The sequence below is a fragment of the Sciurus vulgaris genome (genome assembly GCF_902686455.1).
Source record: "Sciurus vulgaris genome assembly, chromosome: 9".
Classification (NCBI taxonomy): Eukaryota; Metazoa; Chordata; class Mammalia; order Rodentia; family Sciuridae; genus Sciurus; species Sciurus vulgaris.
In genome coordinates this window covers 40437996-40458382 of record NC_136469.1, presented here as the reverse complement: position 1 = coordinate 40458382, position 20387 = coordinate 40437996, and the positions used below count along the sequence as shown (strand labels likewise).

The 20387-nt window shown below is 32.2% G+C and overlaps 1 protein-coding gene across 2 annotated transcripts in view; it reads left to right on the top strand.

Annotated features, from left to right (window-relative positions):
• The window catches only part of FSTL5 (follistatin like 5), a 782217-nt gene that overhangs the window by 47416 nt on the left and 714414 nt on the right, over positions 1 to 20387 (top strand). For both annotated transcript variants that reach the window (XM_079154219.1, XM_079154218.1), the window contains exon 2: positions 1475 to 1616. In XM_079154219.1, coding sequence (XP_079010345.1) covers positions 1491 to 1616 — 126 coding nt within the window. In that variant the 5' untranslated portion in view covers positions 1475 to 1490. The remainder of the gene's footprint in view (positions 1 to 1474; positions 1617 to 20387) is intronic.

Sequence of the window (20387 nt, the reverse complement as noted above, 5' to 3'; positions counted from 1 at the left end):
ATCTATAGAAACAGAGGGGATCAGGGTCATAAGTACCAAGTAAAGTAATGACAACAACAACAATAACACCAAAATGGCTAGCAGGCGTCTCACAAGAAAGGGATTGGGAATGTCCACCAGTTTCTGTAACATTGATAGCACTGGTTAGCTATATGAGAACTAAAAGGTAGCTTTATGAAGCGATGGGGACAGAAGCACAAATAAATTGGACTAAAAGAAGAAAATTAGAACAATGACTTACATGGCTTTTGAAAACTCAGAAAGATGAGAGAAATAATCTTGAACTACGGGCAATTTCAGTATGTTTAAAGATGGAAGAAAATAATTGAAAGAGGGAGTTTAGGAAACAGTAAAGAGCAGGGTTAATCAATTGGTTTAGTTTCTCAAAAATAGTCTTATACCATGACTTAGATAGGATGAGGAAAAAAAAAGGAACTTTTCTACTGTTCTCATAGGGAAGTAGGTATAATAATGAAAAGTGGTAAAGTAAAAGATAGTTGAACACAGAACACAAACTTGTGGATTTTGAAAAGGGTTTAGTGTTTGGATGATAGGACTATACCATTTTATAACTCCTCTGGTCTATCCTGCAACATAGGATTTTTAGTTTAAAGCACTTGTAAAGGGATATTCTAAGAAATTACCCTCTTGGGGGCGTGGGTATCAGGGATTGAACTTGACCCCTGAGCCACATCCCCAATCCTATTTTGTATTTTATTTAGAGACAGGGTCTCACTGAGTTGCTTAGCACCTCATTTTTGCTGAAAGTGGTTTTGAACATGAAATCCTCCTGCCTCGGCCTCCTGAGGCAGGAGGCAGGGGGCAGGAGGCAGGAGGCAGAAGGAGCTGCCTCGGCCTCCTGAGCTGCTGGGATTACAGGTGTGCACCACTGTGCCTGGCCAAGAAATTCCCTTTTAAATACTACTGGGGAAAATTCATTAATAACTAAATATAACCCATCTGTATGACTTCTGATGTCCTAAGTTTTTTTTTTATTAAGTCCCTACCATAGACATGTATCTTATTAACTTTCAATCTTTATCTGTGAATTCTAATAGCTAAAACTTTATGAGATTTATTCATCAAACACAAAAAGGAGATGGAGATTTATAAGTAACATTGATGATTGTATTAAAGTTATGTAGGGATACTTGGAAAATTAATCATGGTTTAATATCTTTTCCTTTTTCTTTCGACCTATCTTTTATTAATTTTTAATGCATTTTTATTACACACTATATTTGTTCTTATTTCATGTTCTGTAAGGCTGTCTAAATGAACAAATAAATAGCATTTGTTATGATCAAAGGTATAACCTTATGGAGATGCTTACCTATTATGAATTCAGCTAGTAACTTCCAGAAAGTTTTGATTAGATTCTTGGAGAGTTCTACATTATATTGAATATTTCTTATTATACTTCTTCACTATATAATGAATTTTCTCTGATTACTTGCAATTTTAATTTTGACAGGTGAAAATCAATAAGGATGTTTAAGTGTTGGTCAGCTGTTTTTGTTCTTGGATTCATTTTTCTGGAATCAGAAGGAAGGCCAACAAAAGAAGCAGGATATGGCCTTAAATCCTATCAACCTTTAATAAGATTGCGACATAAGGTACAGTCAACTTTCTGAATCTACTCATTGTGCCTACCAATTATGAACTAAGCTCTTAAATATTCATTTAGGACTACCTATTTCAGGATATGACTTACTTAATTTCCATTTTATTTTTAAAAAAACCATTTAAAAAAGGAAATAGAAGCAAAGTTGGAAATTTACCATGGGGGAATTAAATACTTCTTAATGAAGAAAAGAAATAGGCCCTTTAAAAATATATAATAGAAGCTTGCATGAAGTAATAATAATAAATTTATAAAAATAATTAAATATGTTAAGACTTAATCAACCAGATGATTTTTTCTTTTAATAGCAATTTTAAGTTTGAAACATTTTAGATTAAAAACATGGTGTCATGTTCTGAAATTTGCAAAAAAGATAAAATATGATGTCTTTACCACCTTCAGAAGTATAAGTTGGCAAAATTTTAATGTTCATAGAAAATATTAGAAATTTTAATTTCATCAAAAATTCTAATATTAAGCTGGTCTAATTTAAAGTTAAAATTAAAAGTATTTTATGGGCAAATACCACTTTAAGAGAAACATTTTCAATCATGAAAGAAAATTACATTTAGACACACTATAAATTATATAAACTGAATACAATAAAATAAAATACTTCTTTTGTTTTAATAATTGTCCATGATACTGAAAATAACATATTAATGCAATTTCTTTTTTAACTAAAAAAAAAAAAAGTTTATCATACGCTTGTTTAGTTTTCATAGAAAGTAGGAAATGTCAAGAAATGACATGCTAATTATGGGAGAAAATTTTAAATTTTTGAAAAATTTGTTATGCTACTTGTCTTTAAATGAGACTTTTGAAAGACAAATACTCAATACTGATATTAGCATTTTACTTTGCATATAATTTATTGTAATTTTTTCATAATTATTCAAATGTTTTGGTAAAACTGCTTCTACAGTGATTTTTATGTTCCAAACACCAAGTTAGTCTCCAAATATATTATTTTAATTAATCTTCAAAACTATCATATAAAGATAAAACATACCTATTTTAATTTTTTAGACAAAAGATTAAAAGTCTTAGGTTAAGGGATTTTCTGAATGTATACTTTCTTAGATATATAAATTGACTTGCTACAGCATGAAGGATAGGTTTAATAACTATAAAAAATAAGTAAAATGTAAAATATAATTGTCACACATCATTCCAATCACTTATGTGAAAGTAAATAAGTTTTAGTTTCTAGTGTGGGTGTAGAATTGGTTCTATTCTATCATCTTTTATATCATCCATGCTATCCCCTACTTTATGAACTAATAATCAAGTTTATCCCCATCCAAACTTTAAAAACAATTACCTGTTTCTGAATGCTCTCACAATACATTACTGATACAAGAGTTTGGCTCACACTAACATATCCATTGAATATTTATTCTGTGCTATTTGTCCATTGTAAGTTATGTCTCTTGAGGTCAGGAATTACACTTCTTTCTTCCTTTTATTTCTGGAAGCATGAACATACTAGATATTTTTGTGTTAAATCATTGGCAGAAAAATGAGAGGTAGAATATATAACAATACTTTTCTGATTTGTTTCTCTGCAATATATAATACCACAGGTTTTTATGCATCAGCATATATATTTATAAACTATTTTAAATTAAATATACATGGGAAAATATGAAGGTGCTGTCCTATATAATGCAGTGAAGATTTTAAAAAAGAAATAGCACAATGAATTACACTTATTTGAGAAGCACTGATATCCACCAAAAATGATATAAGCCACCATTCAATCTTTTTCAATGTGTGCCTTTATTTCTAAACAATTTTTAAAAATAGACGATTCTTCACATTTAAAAGCACAGAGACAGAAATTGTCATGGTAATATCTTACTTTCAAACAGCTTTGGATAGAAGTGAGATTAAGCTATAAAAGGCAACATGTCTGTGTGTGTGTGTGTGTGTGTGTGTGTGTGTGTGTGTGTGTGTCTGTGTGTGTGAAAGAGAGTGTGTGATTGTGTGTGTGTGTGAAAGAGAGAGAAGAGAGAAAGCAAGAAAAAGTCAGGCAGAAAGTGGATATTTAACTGGAGTAAAGGGGAAACCTGACTTGTGCAAGTCCCTGTAAAATCCCTACCACATTCCTTCCATTCATCATCAACATCCCCTCTTGCTCCGCTAGAACTGCCTTTCCTTTTCTGAGACTTTGAAGATTACATTATAACCTTTACTTTTGTTTGTGTCAATCACTATTAGGAGCTGAGACTTCCTGGTGATCCTTTTACCACTGCATTCCCAATCCCACTAGTCTCATGCCATTTTATCAATGAGGCTTTCCCAAACCATTATTGCAAACAGAGCTGTCATAAATATTCCTTATTTCACATTTATGATTCACTTTCATTCACAAAGTTCATCACCATTTGTCAACACATACATTTTATTTATTATTAGTTTGTTGGATGCTGTTATAGTTTGGATCTGAAATGTCCCCCCAAAGCTTATGTGTTGAAGGATTGGTCTCAAATGGTGCAGCTATTACAAGGCAATGGAAACTTTAGGAGGTGAGGTCTGATTGGAGGAATATCATTGGAGGCATGTTCTTTAAGGGCGTATCTCGTCCTTGCCCTTTCCTTTTTCTCTCTTCGTTTTCTGACTCTCGTGAAGTGAATAGCTCTGCTTTGCCACGTGCTCCCTATCATAATTTTATACATTACCATTGACCTAAAGCACTGGGGCCAAGTGACTACAGAATGAAATCTCTGAAACTGTGAGCCAAAATAAATCTTTCTTCTTTTAAGTTAATTTTATAAGGTATTTTTGTCACAGTGAATAAATACATGTGGAATGAATAACTCTGATAACGAGAATAATGCTGAAAATAACATGATATATTTATTATATTCTCATATTTGTATTCATGAAATTAAGAATTTTGCTTTTTTCATATATATCAGAATAAAATTAAGAGTAATACCTCAAATTCTAAAATAAATGATTTTAATAGTTTTATATAAATTAATTTTCTCCAACTTTTAAAATTTGTACAGTTTTATTTTAATTTCAACAAATACAAATATCTATAGTGTTTTGTTTTCTTTTGGGGAGGTACTAGGGATTGAACTTGGGGCACTCAACCATTGAGCCACATCCCCAGCCCTATTTTGTATTTTATTTAGAGAAAGGGTCTCATTGAGTTGCTTAGTGCCTTGCTTTTGCTGAGGCTGACTTTGAACTCATGATTCTCCTATCTCAGCCTCCCGAGTTGCTGGGGTTACAGGTGTGCACCAATGCGCCTGGCAAATATCCATAGTTTTAAACATGGAGAGAATACATAAAGAGATTTTCCATTTGACTTAAATTTCATTAATTTTAAATTTAGTTATTAATTAGAAAAGCATAAAATAAATAATAGACACAACTAAATCTTTAAGTCTGATTAGCCATTTTCCACATTTTTGCCAAAATTATCAGTACTTGAATCTGAAAAAAAATGTGTATACAACTAATTTCCACCAGATATTTTTGTGCAACTTATATAATGAATTTCATTTTGAGAGTGTAGAGCGAAATGTGGGACTTACTTGTCAGATTACATTGAGATATTGCAGATTTAAATATAAACATGTGCATATATATTTATATCATTTGCAACTATATGTACATAAAAATGTGATTAAAATTTATATGTATTTGCAATAAAATGAACAGCACATAAATCTGTCAAATTAATTGTAGAGATCTTAATTATAGTCCACAGATATGTGTCTGGGAGAACTGATCATGGTTTTACCCAATGTGTTACCCAACAGCATTTATGGAACATGATATGAGATAATTCATTAGCACTCTAGAATTATAAAATGTAATCACTAAATCCAAATCCCCGAAGTTGTTCTTTTACTTATTATTATGTTAATTTAAACATTGCATACTTACACAATACAAGGTGTGTTCATATACATTAATTATTGTAATTTAATCATGAATAATATTCCTGTGATGCAGAAAATACTATTCCTGTTTATTCAAATGACATCATTAAAACACAGGGAGGTAAAGTAACTTTTCAAGGACAAGAGAAGGCAACAGCTGGATCCACTGAGATAAGGAAGAGGGAGGTAGTAGAAAAATAGTTCAGACATGGGAAAAAAAGACCAGAAAACATAAAGATGATGATGATAGTAAAGCTATCTGACAAATATGTCAAGGAGAAATATTTAATGCTCTTACAGATTGTTAGCAAACTAAACTGTCCTCATACCCATTTCTGAAATGAATATCTTCTGTTGTTGGTTGCGATAGCCCTTGATTAAGCCAATTTTCCTGTAAGGGCTCATTTGAAAACTCTAGTGACCACCCTTTTTACTGTGACCAGGAACCTGGGTCTTGTGCAAGGAGTATATCACTTATGGTCCTGTGCATTTGGGACAAAGACTCCTGAAGTTTCCTAAAATTTGATCCATCTCTGGAACTGATGTAGTTAGTGAACTGTGTCACCAGGCACTGCTAGGTTTATTGTACACATTAGGTCCTTTAATTATATGGATATTCTCATAGGGAAAATGGTCTTATTGCAATTTTAGAGATTGGGGAACAGGAGTTCACGGGTGTTTAATGTCATGCAACTAGAAAGCAAAATCATTATTTCAGAATATGGAGTGTCTAAATAATTTAATGTAGATTACAAAATGAGTATTTTCTGTAGCAATTTGATCTGCATGCCAAATATTTCTTGTTTGTTTCCACATTCTAGTCAAATGGTGATAAAGTAAAATTGCATGTCTTACTCACTTAGTGGGTGGATGGGACCATGCATCTAGTCATGGCCAAGGAATTGAAAGTACAAGAGCCATGGAAGGCATTGAGGGATGGGATGGGATGAATCTTTTACAATAACTGTAACATTTTCTGGAACTCACTTTTTACTTTAATTTGACAAACAGCATCTGTTCAAGGTAGTGGCTGCTAAATCATCCAAAATGTCTTAATGACTATAATGAACAAAAAACATCCTGGCAACTAGAGGTTGATAAAGTACAAGAAATGAAGAAAAAAAACTTTGTTATTTTAAATTATTGAGATTTGGGGATTGTTATCTCAAATATCCCCCATTGATCTTCACAAATAAAGATAGCACTAGTATTTAAGCCAATATCACCATAATTCCCATGTTCATTTTTATGTACCTTCTTTGCTCCCTGCTTCATTTACTTTGTTAGACTATTTGTACCTTTACTTCTCTCTTCTTTCTTTTTCCTTTCCATTTCTTGCTTGGTTGTAATTCCCCAACTCCCTGTTGTACATGTAGGTACTAATATTTCCGCTTGCCAACATGCACCCTAATTGGTTGACTGTAAATCCTCTCAGGGTCAATACCATATCTTATAACTCTTTTCTTACCTACAGCACTGATCACACTGCTACATTGTTTGCTGATAAAGATAATGAAAGTCAGGCTAGAGGGAAGATCTTATGAGGACAGAAGGTTCTTTGAATATACCCAATGGGATCACTTAAAGTCCTTTAAATTCTTCTATGTCTATCTGTTCAGAGAACATTGTGTCCAGCTTTATAGTGTAGAGCTCTTCTACACATGTAAATTGATTTATGATTCTTTTACTTCCTAAATCAAAATGTTTGTTTCTGAGGGTAGTTACTGTGCAAATGGGGCAAAGAGTATGTATAGTTTAGTAACTCCAGAAAACATTGCTGTTGACAGTCATTTAGTATAATACAAAGAAATCATATGTGGGATGTGACTTTTTAATTTAATTTTATTTTTGGTAGTCAAAAGTGGTAATGTGGCTTAGTGAAGAGTAGCAGAAAAGAACTCTAGGGAAAGAGACAGACATTAAAGGAAACATCAAACCCTCACTGCTCAGAGGCTATGCACCTTCAGGCAAAGGAAGGAACATTATTTCCCGACTGAGAAAAAGTTACCACATCCTTTTTGAAAGAGCTGACTGCTTGCAGTGTGTTCCAGGGAAGGCCCTTTAAAATGCTAATGCATTTTGCAGAGGTCAGGAAGCAATTGGGACCACCATCTGAGAGTAAAACTGTAGGGGTTGATAGGAATTAAAAGTAATAGTTTAAAAGTTTAATTAATTAAATGTTAAGGAATATTCCAATTAATCTACATTGATAGGTTTATTCTTTATTCTAAGCAACTAAATTGCTTTTGAAAAAGAAGAATGGTTTTGAACTTTTTGGGATAAAATGAAATCCCAGTCTTCATACTTTGATTGTGCAAGAAGTATTAAAAAATAATTTAATAATTGGAGTCTGTGGTTAATAAAATCAAAGTGCAGATAATCCATATTATTAATAAATGAGAAGAAGAAATCCCAGGAATTTTTGCAAAAATGTTCTCGTAGTCACTTAAGAGGCCTACGTAATAAATAAAGGCAGATATGTGTGCAAAAGGCTTCTGACACAAGATGAATCACTTTTGGATATCAAATGCACAGCATGGTGAGTAAAATTAACAGTACAATAGTGTGTGCTTAAAATTTCTAAGAAGGTAGAACACACACACATAAAGAAATAATAAATATGTGACATATATTTTAACTAGATTGACGGTGATGATCATTTCACTATGTGTATGGATATAAAAACATCAAGTCCTACACTTTAAACACATACAATTTTTTGTCAATTATACTTCAGTAAAATTGAAAAGAATAACATTTAAAAGAGAAACTCCTTTCATTAAAAATGGCCTTTACTTGAACTATTGATAGGCAAGATGTTTTCTTAATGTTGTAATTCTTATGTTAAAAGTCTGAAAATAACTATTATAATGAGGACTCTGCTGGCTAGGGACAGTTTTTCTGTGAAGTCTGAGATTTTATCCTCTGTGGTAGCTAATAAATTCACCTGATACATGTCACCTGAACAGTGTCAAAAGATACAATACTGCTGGGTCAGAGACAAAAGACATTGTATTGTTCACAGCAATGGCACAGTTCAACATTTGAACCAGTTATCTGTGCCCAATTTTCAGAGGATAATGAAAAGAGACTCATGTTATACTGGCATGCACCCTCACATATGTTAAACAAGAAGATACATAAATTGAAGAACACTGCATGTATTGTTTGGGCCATGAACCCAAATCTGTTCTCTCAAAAAGGGAGAGATTATCTCTATTATACTGGACAGTATACATTCTTGCCCTTTGCTCTAAATAAGGATACAATCTCGGTAATATAAGAAGATACACCCGCTTGCCTTTTGCTCCAGAGGAATATTCTAAAACTATCACTATATAAAAATCCTTGAACAGATCGTCTAGAGCAAACAGTAGTGTATCTGCTTATAAGAAGTGCAGAAACTCGAGAGTGCCACAGTTGAATTGTCTTCCAGTCAGACTGAGAGCACCACCTGTAACATAAGAAGTCAGAACTGCTGCTAGGTAAATCGAAGTCCCAAACTAAACGCTGTGTGGGGAGAGTTGATTTTAATACCAAGTACATGGTTAAAGGTTCATCCTTCATGCTACCTTTGACCCGATAACTTTGTCCTTTTTTAAAAGTAAGAACATAAAAAGTTTTATTGACCTTTAGATTTGTTGTTTATATGTTTATGCTTTCAAACCAAGTTATATTTACTCATTCAGGAGAAAACTGGCATTTTGCTTAAGCAGAACAAGTAAATAAGGGATATATCTGGGTTCTAACATGTTCAAGGTAAAGACCTACTAGAGAAAATTGTCTTTTGATCCCTTTAATAATTAATGTTCGTTGCAGTAGTCTTATTAGAGTTCTGTACATGGGATTCAAAAAGGATGCTCTTTTTTTTATTTCTATGACCCTACATTAAAAATTTTTGCTTAACGCTTTGAAAGTAAGTATAATTTGAAAAACTACAATTGCTTTCCTTTGAACAATTTTATTTTCGAAATGCTAAAAATGTAATGAATTATCACTCTATTTATAGCATTTCAACATACTTGTAGCAAAGTACTCAAATAAAATCAAATTTATATAATACATGAGAACCAAGCTTGTCAGATTCCAGAACACTGCAAAAGCACTCATTCTGGTGAGATGAGGTACAATGCTTTCTCTTACCCCTCTTCATACACACATACACACACACACACACACACACACACACACACAATCTTTGTAACTGCAAAATATTTGGATTTACCTCTATTTTCACTAACTATCATTGATGACTTTTCTGATAAAGAAGCACCTGAATACTAGGACATAGGTATAATTAAGTTGTCATTACCATTCATTTCTTTATGGTTGTCTTTTAAGCCTTCTTATCATTATATCTGTCAATTCCCACATTTTTTGTAGAAAAAGATCATGTATAATCATATTGGTTTAAGAAAAAAACAAACGATTAATTCACCTAAATCTATATTGACTAAGTACATTTTCCCATCTCCTATTAAAAAAAAAATTAAGGTGAAGTTTTTTTTGATAGGTTTCCATGTCAGTATGCTAAATATGTACTTGTAAAAATATAAAGGTTATGAATTAAGAACAAGTGAGAAAGATACATTTATCTAATCTTTAAAATTAATATATTGGCAGGTTGGCATTTGCAGTCACTACTTCAATGTGTAAATTAATTATAAGTTGTTTTGAACATCTTAAATTATTAAAAATTCTATCATGAATTCAATTAGCAATGCTCTGTGTTACAAATGAAAGAAATATTCTGATTCGTGAGCTTGACATTCAGCATGTTTATGTGATTAAAACCCTGTGGTGTATAAACCACAATTGGAAAGGGTAGTATTATTTTGTTACAATTACTCAGTACTATATTTCTGGCATAGAGACTGAGTTAAGGTTTTTTTTTTTTTTTTTGGTACTGGGGATCGCACCCAGGGATGCTCAACCACTGAGACACATCCTGGCCCATTTTTTATATTTTATTAGAGACAGGGTCTCTCTGAATTGCTAAGTACCTTGCTAAATTGCTGAGGTTGGCTTTGAATTCTCAGTCCTCCTACTTCAGCCTCCGGAGCTGCTGGGATTACAGATGTGAGTCACTGGGCCAGGCCTAAGTTAAGGTTTTTAGATCTTTAAGATAATAGAAAATATTCAGTCCATTGAATACACACACGTGTGTGCGTGTGTATGTGTATGTATATATTTGTTATATACATATATAGTGTGTATATGTGTGCTTATTTATGCATATATATACAAACATATATGATATAAAATAAATTATATATTAAATTATATAACATATAAATTATGTATAAATTATATATGTGCACACACACATATATAGACACACATACATGTATGTCTATATATGTGTGTGTGTGAGAGTGTGTGTGTGTGTATATATATATATATATATATATATATATATATATATATATTTTATAAATGGGAAAACCGAGGACCTGAAAGGCCAAGATTTTTGTCAAATGTTACACAGCCATGTGCTAGTCAACCGTAATTAGAAGCTAGGTTTTCTGTCTTCCAGAAGAGTTATTTGTCTTCAACAATATGCCCTCAAATTAACACCTTTCTACAAGTACAGTTTTTATCAACAAAAACATACATTTGATAAGTATTTATTATGTGCCTATTGTACACAAAATATTGAATAAAATATCAAATTGAATTCTACTTAAATACACAGCTTAATTTACACTATGACTATTGGTGAAGAAAAGATCTCAAATATATTGATTAAAAACACAATTAAAACCCTTACTTAAATATGTAACAAGAGGACTGTCCATGAAGAGCCAGTGCAAAATTTGCATTAGAGGACATAGTTTGTCAGAAAATACACAGGCGTGTCTAAATATATTTGTTATGCTAAGTACAAGAAAAACTTAGTTGAAGAAGTTGAACTAACCACCAGGCCCTCTGAACAGGATTCACACAGTGTCCCCTTCATAGAAATGAACATGTATTTGAAGATACATCTGTCAATCATTATATAACCCATTGGTAGAAACATACAATAAATCTCTATCTTCCACTAGCAGTATGAAGTTTGCTGCTACCAGAAATCTTAGAAATGTGATGCTTCTTCTGAGTTGGGGCCCTCTTTTCTCATTTTTTAAATTTTAAAAATTAAACTTCAAATTTTAGAACCATTTTAAGTTCACAGAATGTAAAAAGAGTTCCCATATATCCCCTGTTCACACAAACACAAAGACCCTTCATGATTAATACTCTGTACCAGAATGGTACGTTTTTTTTTCTACAATCAGTGAACCTAAATTGACACATTATTACTGCCCAAAGTCCAGAGATTGCAATAGGGTTTACGCTTGTATTTTATACTATATCAGTTTTGATAAATACATGATGACATTCATCTGCCATTATAATATCGCAGAGTAATTTCACTGTCCTGAAAAATTTGTGCTCTCTCTCTCTCTCTCTCTCTCTCCCTCCCTCCCTCCCTCCCTTAAAAACACTGGCAACCACTTATTAGTAGTTTTGCTTTTTCAAGAATGTCAGAGGGCTGGAATCCTATAGAAAGTAGACTTTACAGATAAGCCAGCTTCTTTCACATAATAATATGTATTTAAGATTCCTCTGTGTTTCTCATGGCCTGATAGTCCATTTCTTCTTATAACTAAACAATATTCCATTTTCTGAATGTAGTGCAGTTTATTTATACTTTCACATACTGAAGGACATCTTAGTTGGTTCCATGTTTTGGCAATTACAAACAAAGCTGCTATAAACATCCATATACATGTCTTTCTGTGTATATGTTTTCAACTCATTTGGGTAAATACCAAAGAGTTTTGGAAGAAATTGTTAAACACTATTCCTGTATCATTTGCATTCCCACCTGTAACAGATAAAATTTCCTGTTACTTCCCATCCTTGTCAGCATTTGATATTGTCAGTATTTTGTATTTTGCTCTGTTACACCTGAACATTCTGTCTATACCTGGACATAGGTGTAAAAGTGTACCAATATAAATACTTATAATTAAAAACTATAACAACCTTAAGTATATATGACAATGGAATATTCTACTACAATGCAACTAAAGCTTGTTTCATATATATGTATAAACATGTAAACATATACATATGTAAACACATATATTTGCACATCTCTCTATACATATCATATTAATTTCACTAGTGTTCCACTGTTTAAAAAATTTAGGAATTCCTCTCAGTGTAGCCGATTGCTGAGCCAAAAAAGATAATCAGTTACACTTAATTTAAAATCTAAAATGGTATTTCTCTAGTATGTCATCTCTATAACTCGTTTCCTCAAGAAGATTAATTATATACAAACCAGAAATGCAGAAATAGCATTGAAAAGAGGCAAGGAAGTAGTAAAGAACATTTAATTATTTCAATGACAAAATGTCTCTTATTTTTTCATCATATTTTAGAGTTTTAACAACTTTAAAAAATGTTTCATTTTGAAGAAAATAATAGTAAAATGTATTTGATCCTGAGTTCTATCTTCCTATTAATACTGTTAAGTATTGACAGGTACTAAAAGTTTCAACAATACAGCATTCTTTTTGTTGATTCTATTTTATCATTTGAATATTATTAACTTTTTATAATTTTTGTATTTATCTATGGTTTTATTTTAGGTTTATGGATATATGAGATATGTGAATACATTTTACAACTCATACTTTTTATTCATATTTAAGCAATAATAAATTGAAAAATGTTTAAGTCTTTTACTTTTCCTTACATGGTATTTCATGACTTAATGAGCATGTTAGTCAACTTACAAAGAAAAAGGAAAGTAGAAATCTGAGTCACAACTCCAGATTACTATTTTTCATACCATTCTGTGTGTGGCTTTACGTTTACTTGGCTATGACCAAGAAACAATGTTGAACATGAAAACAGACAGTTGAGCAGAAAGCCCACTGGATTCCCTGCTCTTATTTCACTTGAGAAAATTTCTGACTATATAGTGATTCATTAAACTTTTTTTCTGGTTAAGTATTTCTGTTTAAGAAAAGTTAAATCATTGGAGGAATGGTTTTAAATTCCCTTCCAATAATCTAGTGATTTTTAAAATTATGCTTTCAAACAGTTTTTAACTAGTTCCAAATGTCGATTTTGTCCAAAAAGGATGAGGTGATCTTATCACAAAATATGTTTTAAAAATTGAGGATAAGTAACTGGGAGTACAGCTCGGTAGAGCACTCGCCTTGTATGTGAGAGGCCCAATCCTCAGCAATACAAAAAATAAAAAATAAAAAAAATAAGGATGATTGTGAAAGTCTATTCCTGGAGAGAAAATTAAATATGTAGAAGCACTATTGCATTTGCAAATAAGAATATTACAAAAAAAATCAATGAGAATCAAAATTGAAATATGACTTATCTGTCCAATTTATTATCACTTTGCTAATGAGAAACTTGCATCCTAAGTTTCATGTGCCCAACTTGCTAAGATCAAGTAGTATGAATTTGGGAACAAAACTCTGTCTTTAAGTAAAATAAGCCAATCCCCCAAAACCAAAGGCCAAATGTTTTCTTTGATAAGCAGATATTGATCCATAATGGGGGAGGCTAGGGAAGAATGGGGGAAATTCGGATTGAGCAGAGGGGAGTGAGGGAAGGGGAAGAGATGGGGGTGGGAAGGAAGGTGGAATCAGGTGAACATTATTACATATGTAATTGCATAACTGGTGTGACTCAGCCAGAGGAATGAAAAGCTGTGCTTCATTTGTGTACAATGTATCAAAATACATTCTGCTGTCATGAATAATTTGAGAAAATAAAAAGGAAACTTGTCTTCTCACAAAGGAAAGATAATTATCACATATTAGGGATATCCTTTCTAATATATTTGTTTAAAACACTTTCATATTATTTGCACACATATGCTTTATGTTTGCATTTTATATAAAAATATGTTTAACACAAGCCTATTTCCATTAATTGTACTAAATTTCAAGCTGTTATATAGAAAGTTTCTTCAAAATTCTTTGTTACATATAAATGTGTTCTAAAAAAATAAGGCACATTAAAATGTCTTTTACCTCGTTGTTTAAGTTCATCATCATAGTAACAATCCCTTTAAGAACATGCATTAGATTGGCTTATGTGTTGTAGTTTAAAACCCTTTATTGTGCCCAATATCCCTCTCTCTGGAAAACTTTTCCTTGAGATCTTAGGATTTGTCCATTTGATTGATATAATAAAGTCCCTTTTCCTGCTCCCAGAAATCTATATTCATTGCCCCAGAGAGCATTATTTCTGTGAAATGTTCTGCTGAAAAAGGAATCTAATGACCAAGTCATTTGGAGAAAACTGCCTATAATGCTTCTGTGGAAATCCAGAATGCACAAGAGCATATTAAAGTCTGAGGAATATTCTAAACTTAACCTAGTATTTCCTAACTAAATGGACTATACAAATTTTGAACACCTCCTTATATTCTGAGAAACACAATTTGGGAAAATACATTCCAGTGGCTTGAGAATTAGTCATTGCTATATATCTTAGCAGGTTGGCTTCTCTTGAAACTCACTGTGTTAAAGATTTGTCTTAATATTATTTTATACTTTCAAATAATAAAATGTAATAAATCCATTTGTTCACTTATAGAAGTTCATAATTAAGGATTTTTATTTTCCTGAAAAGAAAATATTCACATTAAAAATGAAACTAAACCCCTATCTCTCACCCTGCACAAAACTCAACTCAAAATGGATCAAGGACATAGGAATTAAACCAGAGATTCTGCACCTAATAGAAGAAAAAGTAGGTTCAAATCTTCATCATGTTGGCTTAGGACCAGACTTCCTTAACATGACTCCCAAAGCATAAGAAATAAAAGCAGGAATCAATAATTGGGATAGATTCAAACTCAAAAGGTTTTACTCAGCAAAGGAGAAACAATCAACAATGTGAAGAGAGAGCCTACAGAGTGAGAGAAAAATCTTTGCCACACACACTTCAGATAAAGTACTAATCTCCAGAATCTATAAAGAACTCAAAAAACTTTACACCAAAAATATAAATAACCCAATCGATAAATGGGCTAAGGAAATGAACAGACACTTCACAGAAGATCTACAAGCAATCAACAGATATATGGAAAAATGTTCAACATCTCTAGTAATAAAAAAATACAAATCAAAACTACCCTAAGATTTCATCTCACCCCAATTAGAATGTCCATTATCAAGAATACAAGCAATGATAGGTATTAGTGAGGACGTGGGGAAAAAAGTACACTCATACATTGCTGGTGGAGTTACAAATTGGTGCAGCCACTCTGGAAAGCAATATGGAGATTCCTTAGAAAACTTAGAATGGAACCACCATTTGATCCATCTATCCCACTCCTTGGTCTATACCCAAAGGACCTAAAATCAGCATACTACAGCTACATCAATGTATAGCAACTCAATTCACAATAGCCTGATTGTGGAATCAACCTAGATACCCTTCAATAGATGAATGGATAAAGCAATTGTGTTATGTATGCACAATGGAATATTATTCAGCTATAAAGAAGAATAAAATTATGGCATTTGCAGGTAAATGAATGGAGTTGCTAAGTGAAATAAGCCAATCCCAAAAACCAAAGACTGAATGATTTCTTTGTTAGGTGGGTGATGATATCTAATGGGGGTGGAGGGGTAAGAGAAGAATGTAGGAATGTTGGATTGCGTAGAGGGAAATGAGGGGTTGAGAGGAGGCCGGGTAAGGAAAGAAAATAGAATGAGACAAACATCATTACCTTATGTACATGTATGATTAAGCAAATGATATGACTCTACTTCATGTACAACCAGAGAAACAATAGTTGTACTCCATTTGTGTACAATGAATCAGAAAAAAAATAATAATAGGAGTACAGGATTTGAATCATGGTGCTGGCCATGTAGGGAATGCCATTTCTTAAAATATTGTTATTAGTAACCTGTATGTGTGACCTATAGAAAAAAATTGAAATATCTGAACTTTTAAATGGCAATTGAATTATCTTAGGTGTAGTAAAGTGCATACATTATCAATGTACATTCTAATACACTTTTACATATGTATGACCTGACAATGCCACCATTCAAATCCTAACATAAATATATTTCCAATTCCAAAGGTTGTTCTTGCTACTTTTGATAAATACCATATTCTGAATATTACCACTGTTCTGGATTTTTCACCATAAATTTGTTTTGCTTTTGAACTTCATATAAAAAAATCCTACAGAATGTATTCCAACATGTTTAGCATTTTTTGTTTTGCTACATGCTATGGTATTTATCCATGGTGTCAAAAGTAGCAGAAGTGCATTATTTTCATTATTCCTTAGTTCTCCATTATATTAAATTTACAATTTCTTATACCTTCTACTTGGACAGAAATTTGGGTAACTTCCAGTTTGGGGATATTACAATATCCTTGAGTATGCATTTGTTGAACATATGCATTCATTTCTCTTGGAGTGCAATTGTTAGGTCATAGAACCAGCATGTGTTTAGCTTTAGTTGATAATTCCAAATAATTTTCCAAAGTGTACCAGCATATTTGTTTTTATAAAACATTTCAAAGTGGATTTTAGGAATTATTTTAATTTTATAACTTGTTTTTGTTCACTTTAAAAGAGAAAAATGAGATACATGGGGAAAATGGTTACTGTTGCCAAATGTTGAGCAAACCAAATTAGAGCATGATTAAATGACTTAATATCTATTAGTCAAGTGAAAATATGCTGAAACTGAGACTCTGGAATTTTTTTGTACTAAGTCTGTTTTTGAAAGTATAATGTAATAAAAATTTAATACATATTTTCTATCTTATATCTGACTCAAAGAATTATTCCTCAGTTGTAAATTTACCTGAAATGAAAAGCAAATCACAGTTCTTTGTAGTTCAAATTTTTTCTTAAAGATATTCCTATCTTTTGACATGGAAGAAACTTAGTGGTTATTAATTTAAATCGCATATTGTTGTGAAGCACAAGTTAGGAACAGACCAATCACCACCGAGAAGTTGAAATTTGAGAGTCTTTATTAGCAGGTCGGCTGACTGTCTCACACAACGCCCTAAAAATGGCTATTGGGAGAAAAGCTCTGACCACAGGGTTGCAGGGGTTTTGTACCTGTTGACATGGTAGTTTGTCTAAGAAAAATAGGAATCAAAAAGAGAACAATTTTACATTATGTAAGAATGGCCATTTTGTGTTGTCAAACATGCTATGCTAAGCACCTGTTGATGGGTACAGAGGTGAGGTGTTCCCACAGGAGAAGCATTTCCTACATAATGTGGAATCTCAGTGTAATATGGAGTCTTTTTAGTCATTGCCCATATAGCCTGACCTATAATATTTCCATGGAGTCAAATATGTCAACCCGTCACAAAATATTTTTGTACATAATGCAAACACTGAAGTTCTTAACATTATTTATTTACATTTCATGTATTGCACACTAAATTGTCTTTTAAGTATGAAACATCATAAATATAAAGTAGAAATAACTTTTTAAAAGACATGAAACTGCTCATAACTTTTTAAAAGACATGAAACTGCTCTCATCTCTTCTCAATCCCTACCAGTATTACCAGTACTGTGTTTTTGTAATGCTTGTTGATAATTCTATAATACTTGATTTTATAGAAGTGTTGAGTTTTCCCAGCAGATCTTTGACTTGTCAACATATTAGTTCTTAAGCTACTCCACATTTTATTTAAGAGTCAGATAACAATGAAGCAATTACCAAATCAACAAAGTCAAAATAAACTCACATAAAAATGAGTACTGCCATTCCTTGGTGATTTTCATTTCTCTTTTAATTAGGGCACCAAAATTTATGGATATTGCCACAATTTTTACCAGTATTTTTAGATTATTCACATATGAAATAAACTTGATACTCATTTTGTCAATTATTTTTCTCAAAGTATTATTACTGTTACTAACAAAGGTATCTGAACCTAGCAGTTCATGGAAACTACCTTACCTTATAAGACATAACCCTACACCACTAAAAGACTTAAAATCAGCTATCTCTTGACTTATGTGCCAGATTCTGGAGCTTCTAAATAAAGCTAACATATTTTATTTCTTTTTTAGTTATCAAACTGTAGAAAAATTACCTCAAATACTTCCATTTTTGTATTATTGCTGTTATGATAAATATTATTATACTACTGCTAATATGAACATCTATTGAGATTTTTTCCACTTATAATTATACATAACAAATATTCCTGACTATGGACAGAAGAGATTTGCTTAGTATCCTCAAGGTTAAATATTATGTAAACATGTAGAAAGATATTTTGTATTCATGTCCAATTTGTTTCTTTTTAATGACTTAAGGGTATTTAGGAAGAAATTCCAGGAGCAGAACTGTACATTAGTATTGCATGCAAACATAGAAGCATACAGATGATTGGGGACCTTCCATTAGAAACTTAAATCAGAGTTTCTAGGACTGGAACCTACCTACACATGAATATTTATTAAGTTTCCTGGGTTATTCTATAATGCAGTCAGGATAGAAAAGTCATTGTACTAATGGTCAAAAATCAGTATCAAAGGGTGGAATGTAAAAAAGCTTTATGAATACTGATCTGTATTTAAAGAGCAATGCTAAATATTAAATTTAGAAATATTGATATTTCTGTTATACATATTCTATATATATTTCTATGTATATATATTCTCTATATATTTGTTATATTCTATATATAAACTCCTAGAAGAATATATGTGAATAGAACTAATAAAAAATGGTGCCATGTGAAAGTAAATCCACTCTTATGAAAACATTGTGCTAGTTGCACACTCCTTCATTCTTTCCCTGCTTCCTTCCCTTCCTTCCTTCCTTCCTTCCTTCCTTCCTTCCTTCCTTCCTTCCTTCCTTCCTTCCTTCCTTCCTTCCTTCCTTCCTTCCTTCCTTCCTTCCTTCCTTCCTTCCTTCCTTCCCTCTACTTTCTTCCCCTCCATTCTCCTCCCCTTCCCTTTCCTACTTTTCTTCTTCCTCCCATTTTTCCTTCCTTCCTTGCTCTTTTTTTTTTTTTTTTTTTTTTTAAATTTCTACTGTTGTTGAAAGACCAAATAAAATAATGGTTCAACAATCCTGAGCAGTATGAATATAAATGTGTGGTGCATAGAGCAGGGGTGGTTACAATATGTACAGGACATCAGTCAATGGCAATAAAACCTCTACTCTATCAACCTACAAAGAAGCCTGGGATAATGAACCCCAAGCAATAATAAGAACAGAATTTCCAGAGGGAATGGCTGTATTGTCTCTCCAATTAGTGTGACTATTTGCCAGCTTGGCTGGGGACAAACATTTAATGACATCTATGGTGAAAGAGATTCCAAAGGAGTCCACACCTCTGGGTCTACTTGTAACTTAGTGAAAATGTATAGGCTTATGCCACAGCTTACAGCAGTTGGAGATTTTGAAGCAAGATGCCTATTTGACACTTATTTAAAATCTACCACTGTTAATATACCTTTTTAAAGTATGTATTGGTATGGAGATTTCAACAGTAGATAGTAATAATACAATCATGGAGATGGAGAATCATTAAGCAGAGAACTTGAGGTAATTGCAGAGTGCAATGCAGTACATAGGAAGGTCAATTAACCTGGTTTTGAGGGCATGGTAAGTGAAGGGACAACTTAGTTGAAATGGGAAAGAAAGAACATTGGAGTCGCTAAATAAGATGATGTTTTAAATAGGAGAGAAGACATATTTTAAAACCCTGAGAATCCGGTCAATATCTTCAAAGATTAAAAATATATGTACTTTCATATTGACATTTTATTAAAAGTATATATAATTTTATGTATGCAGCTTTAAAGTTAATTCCTT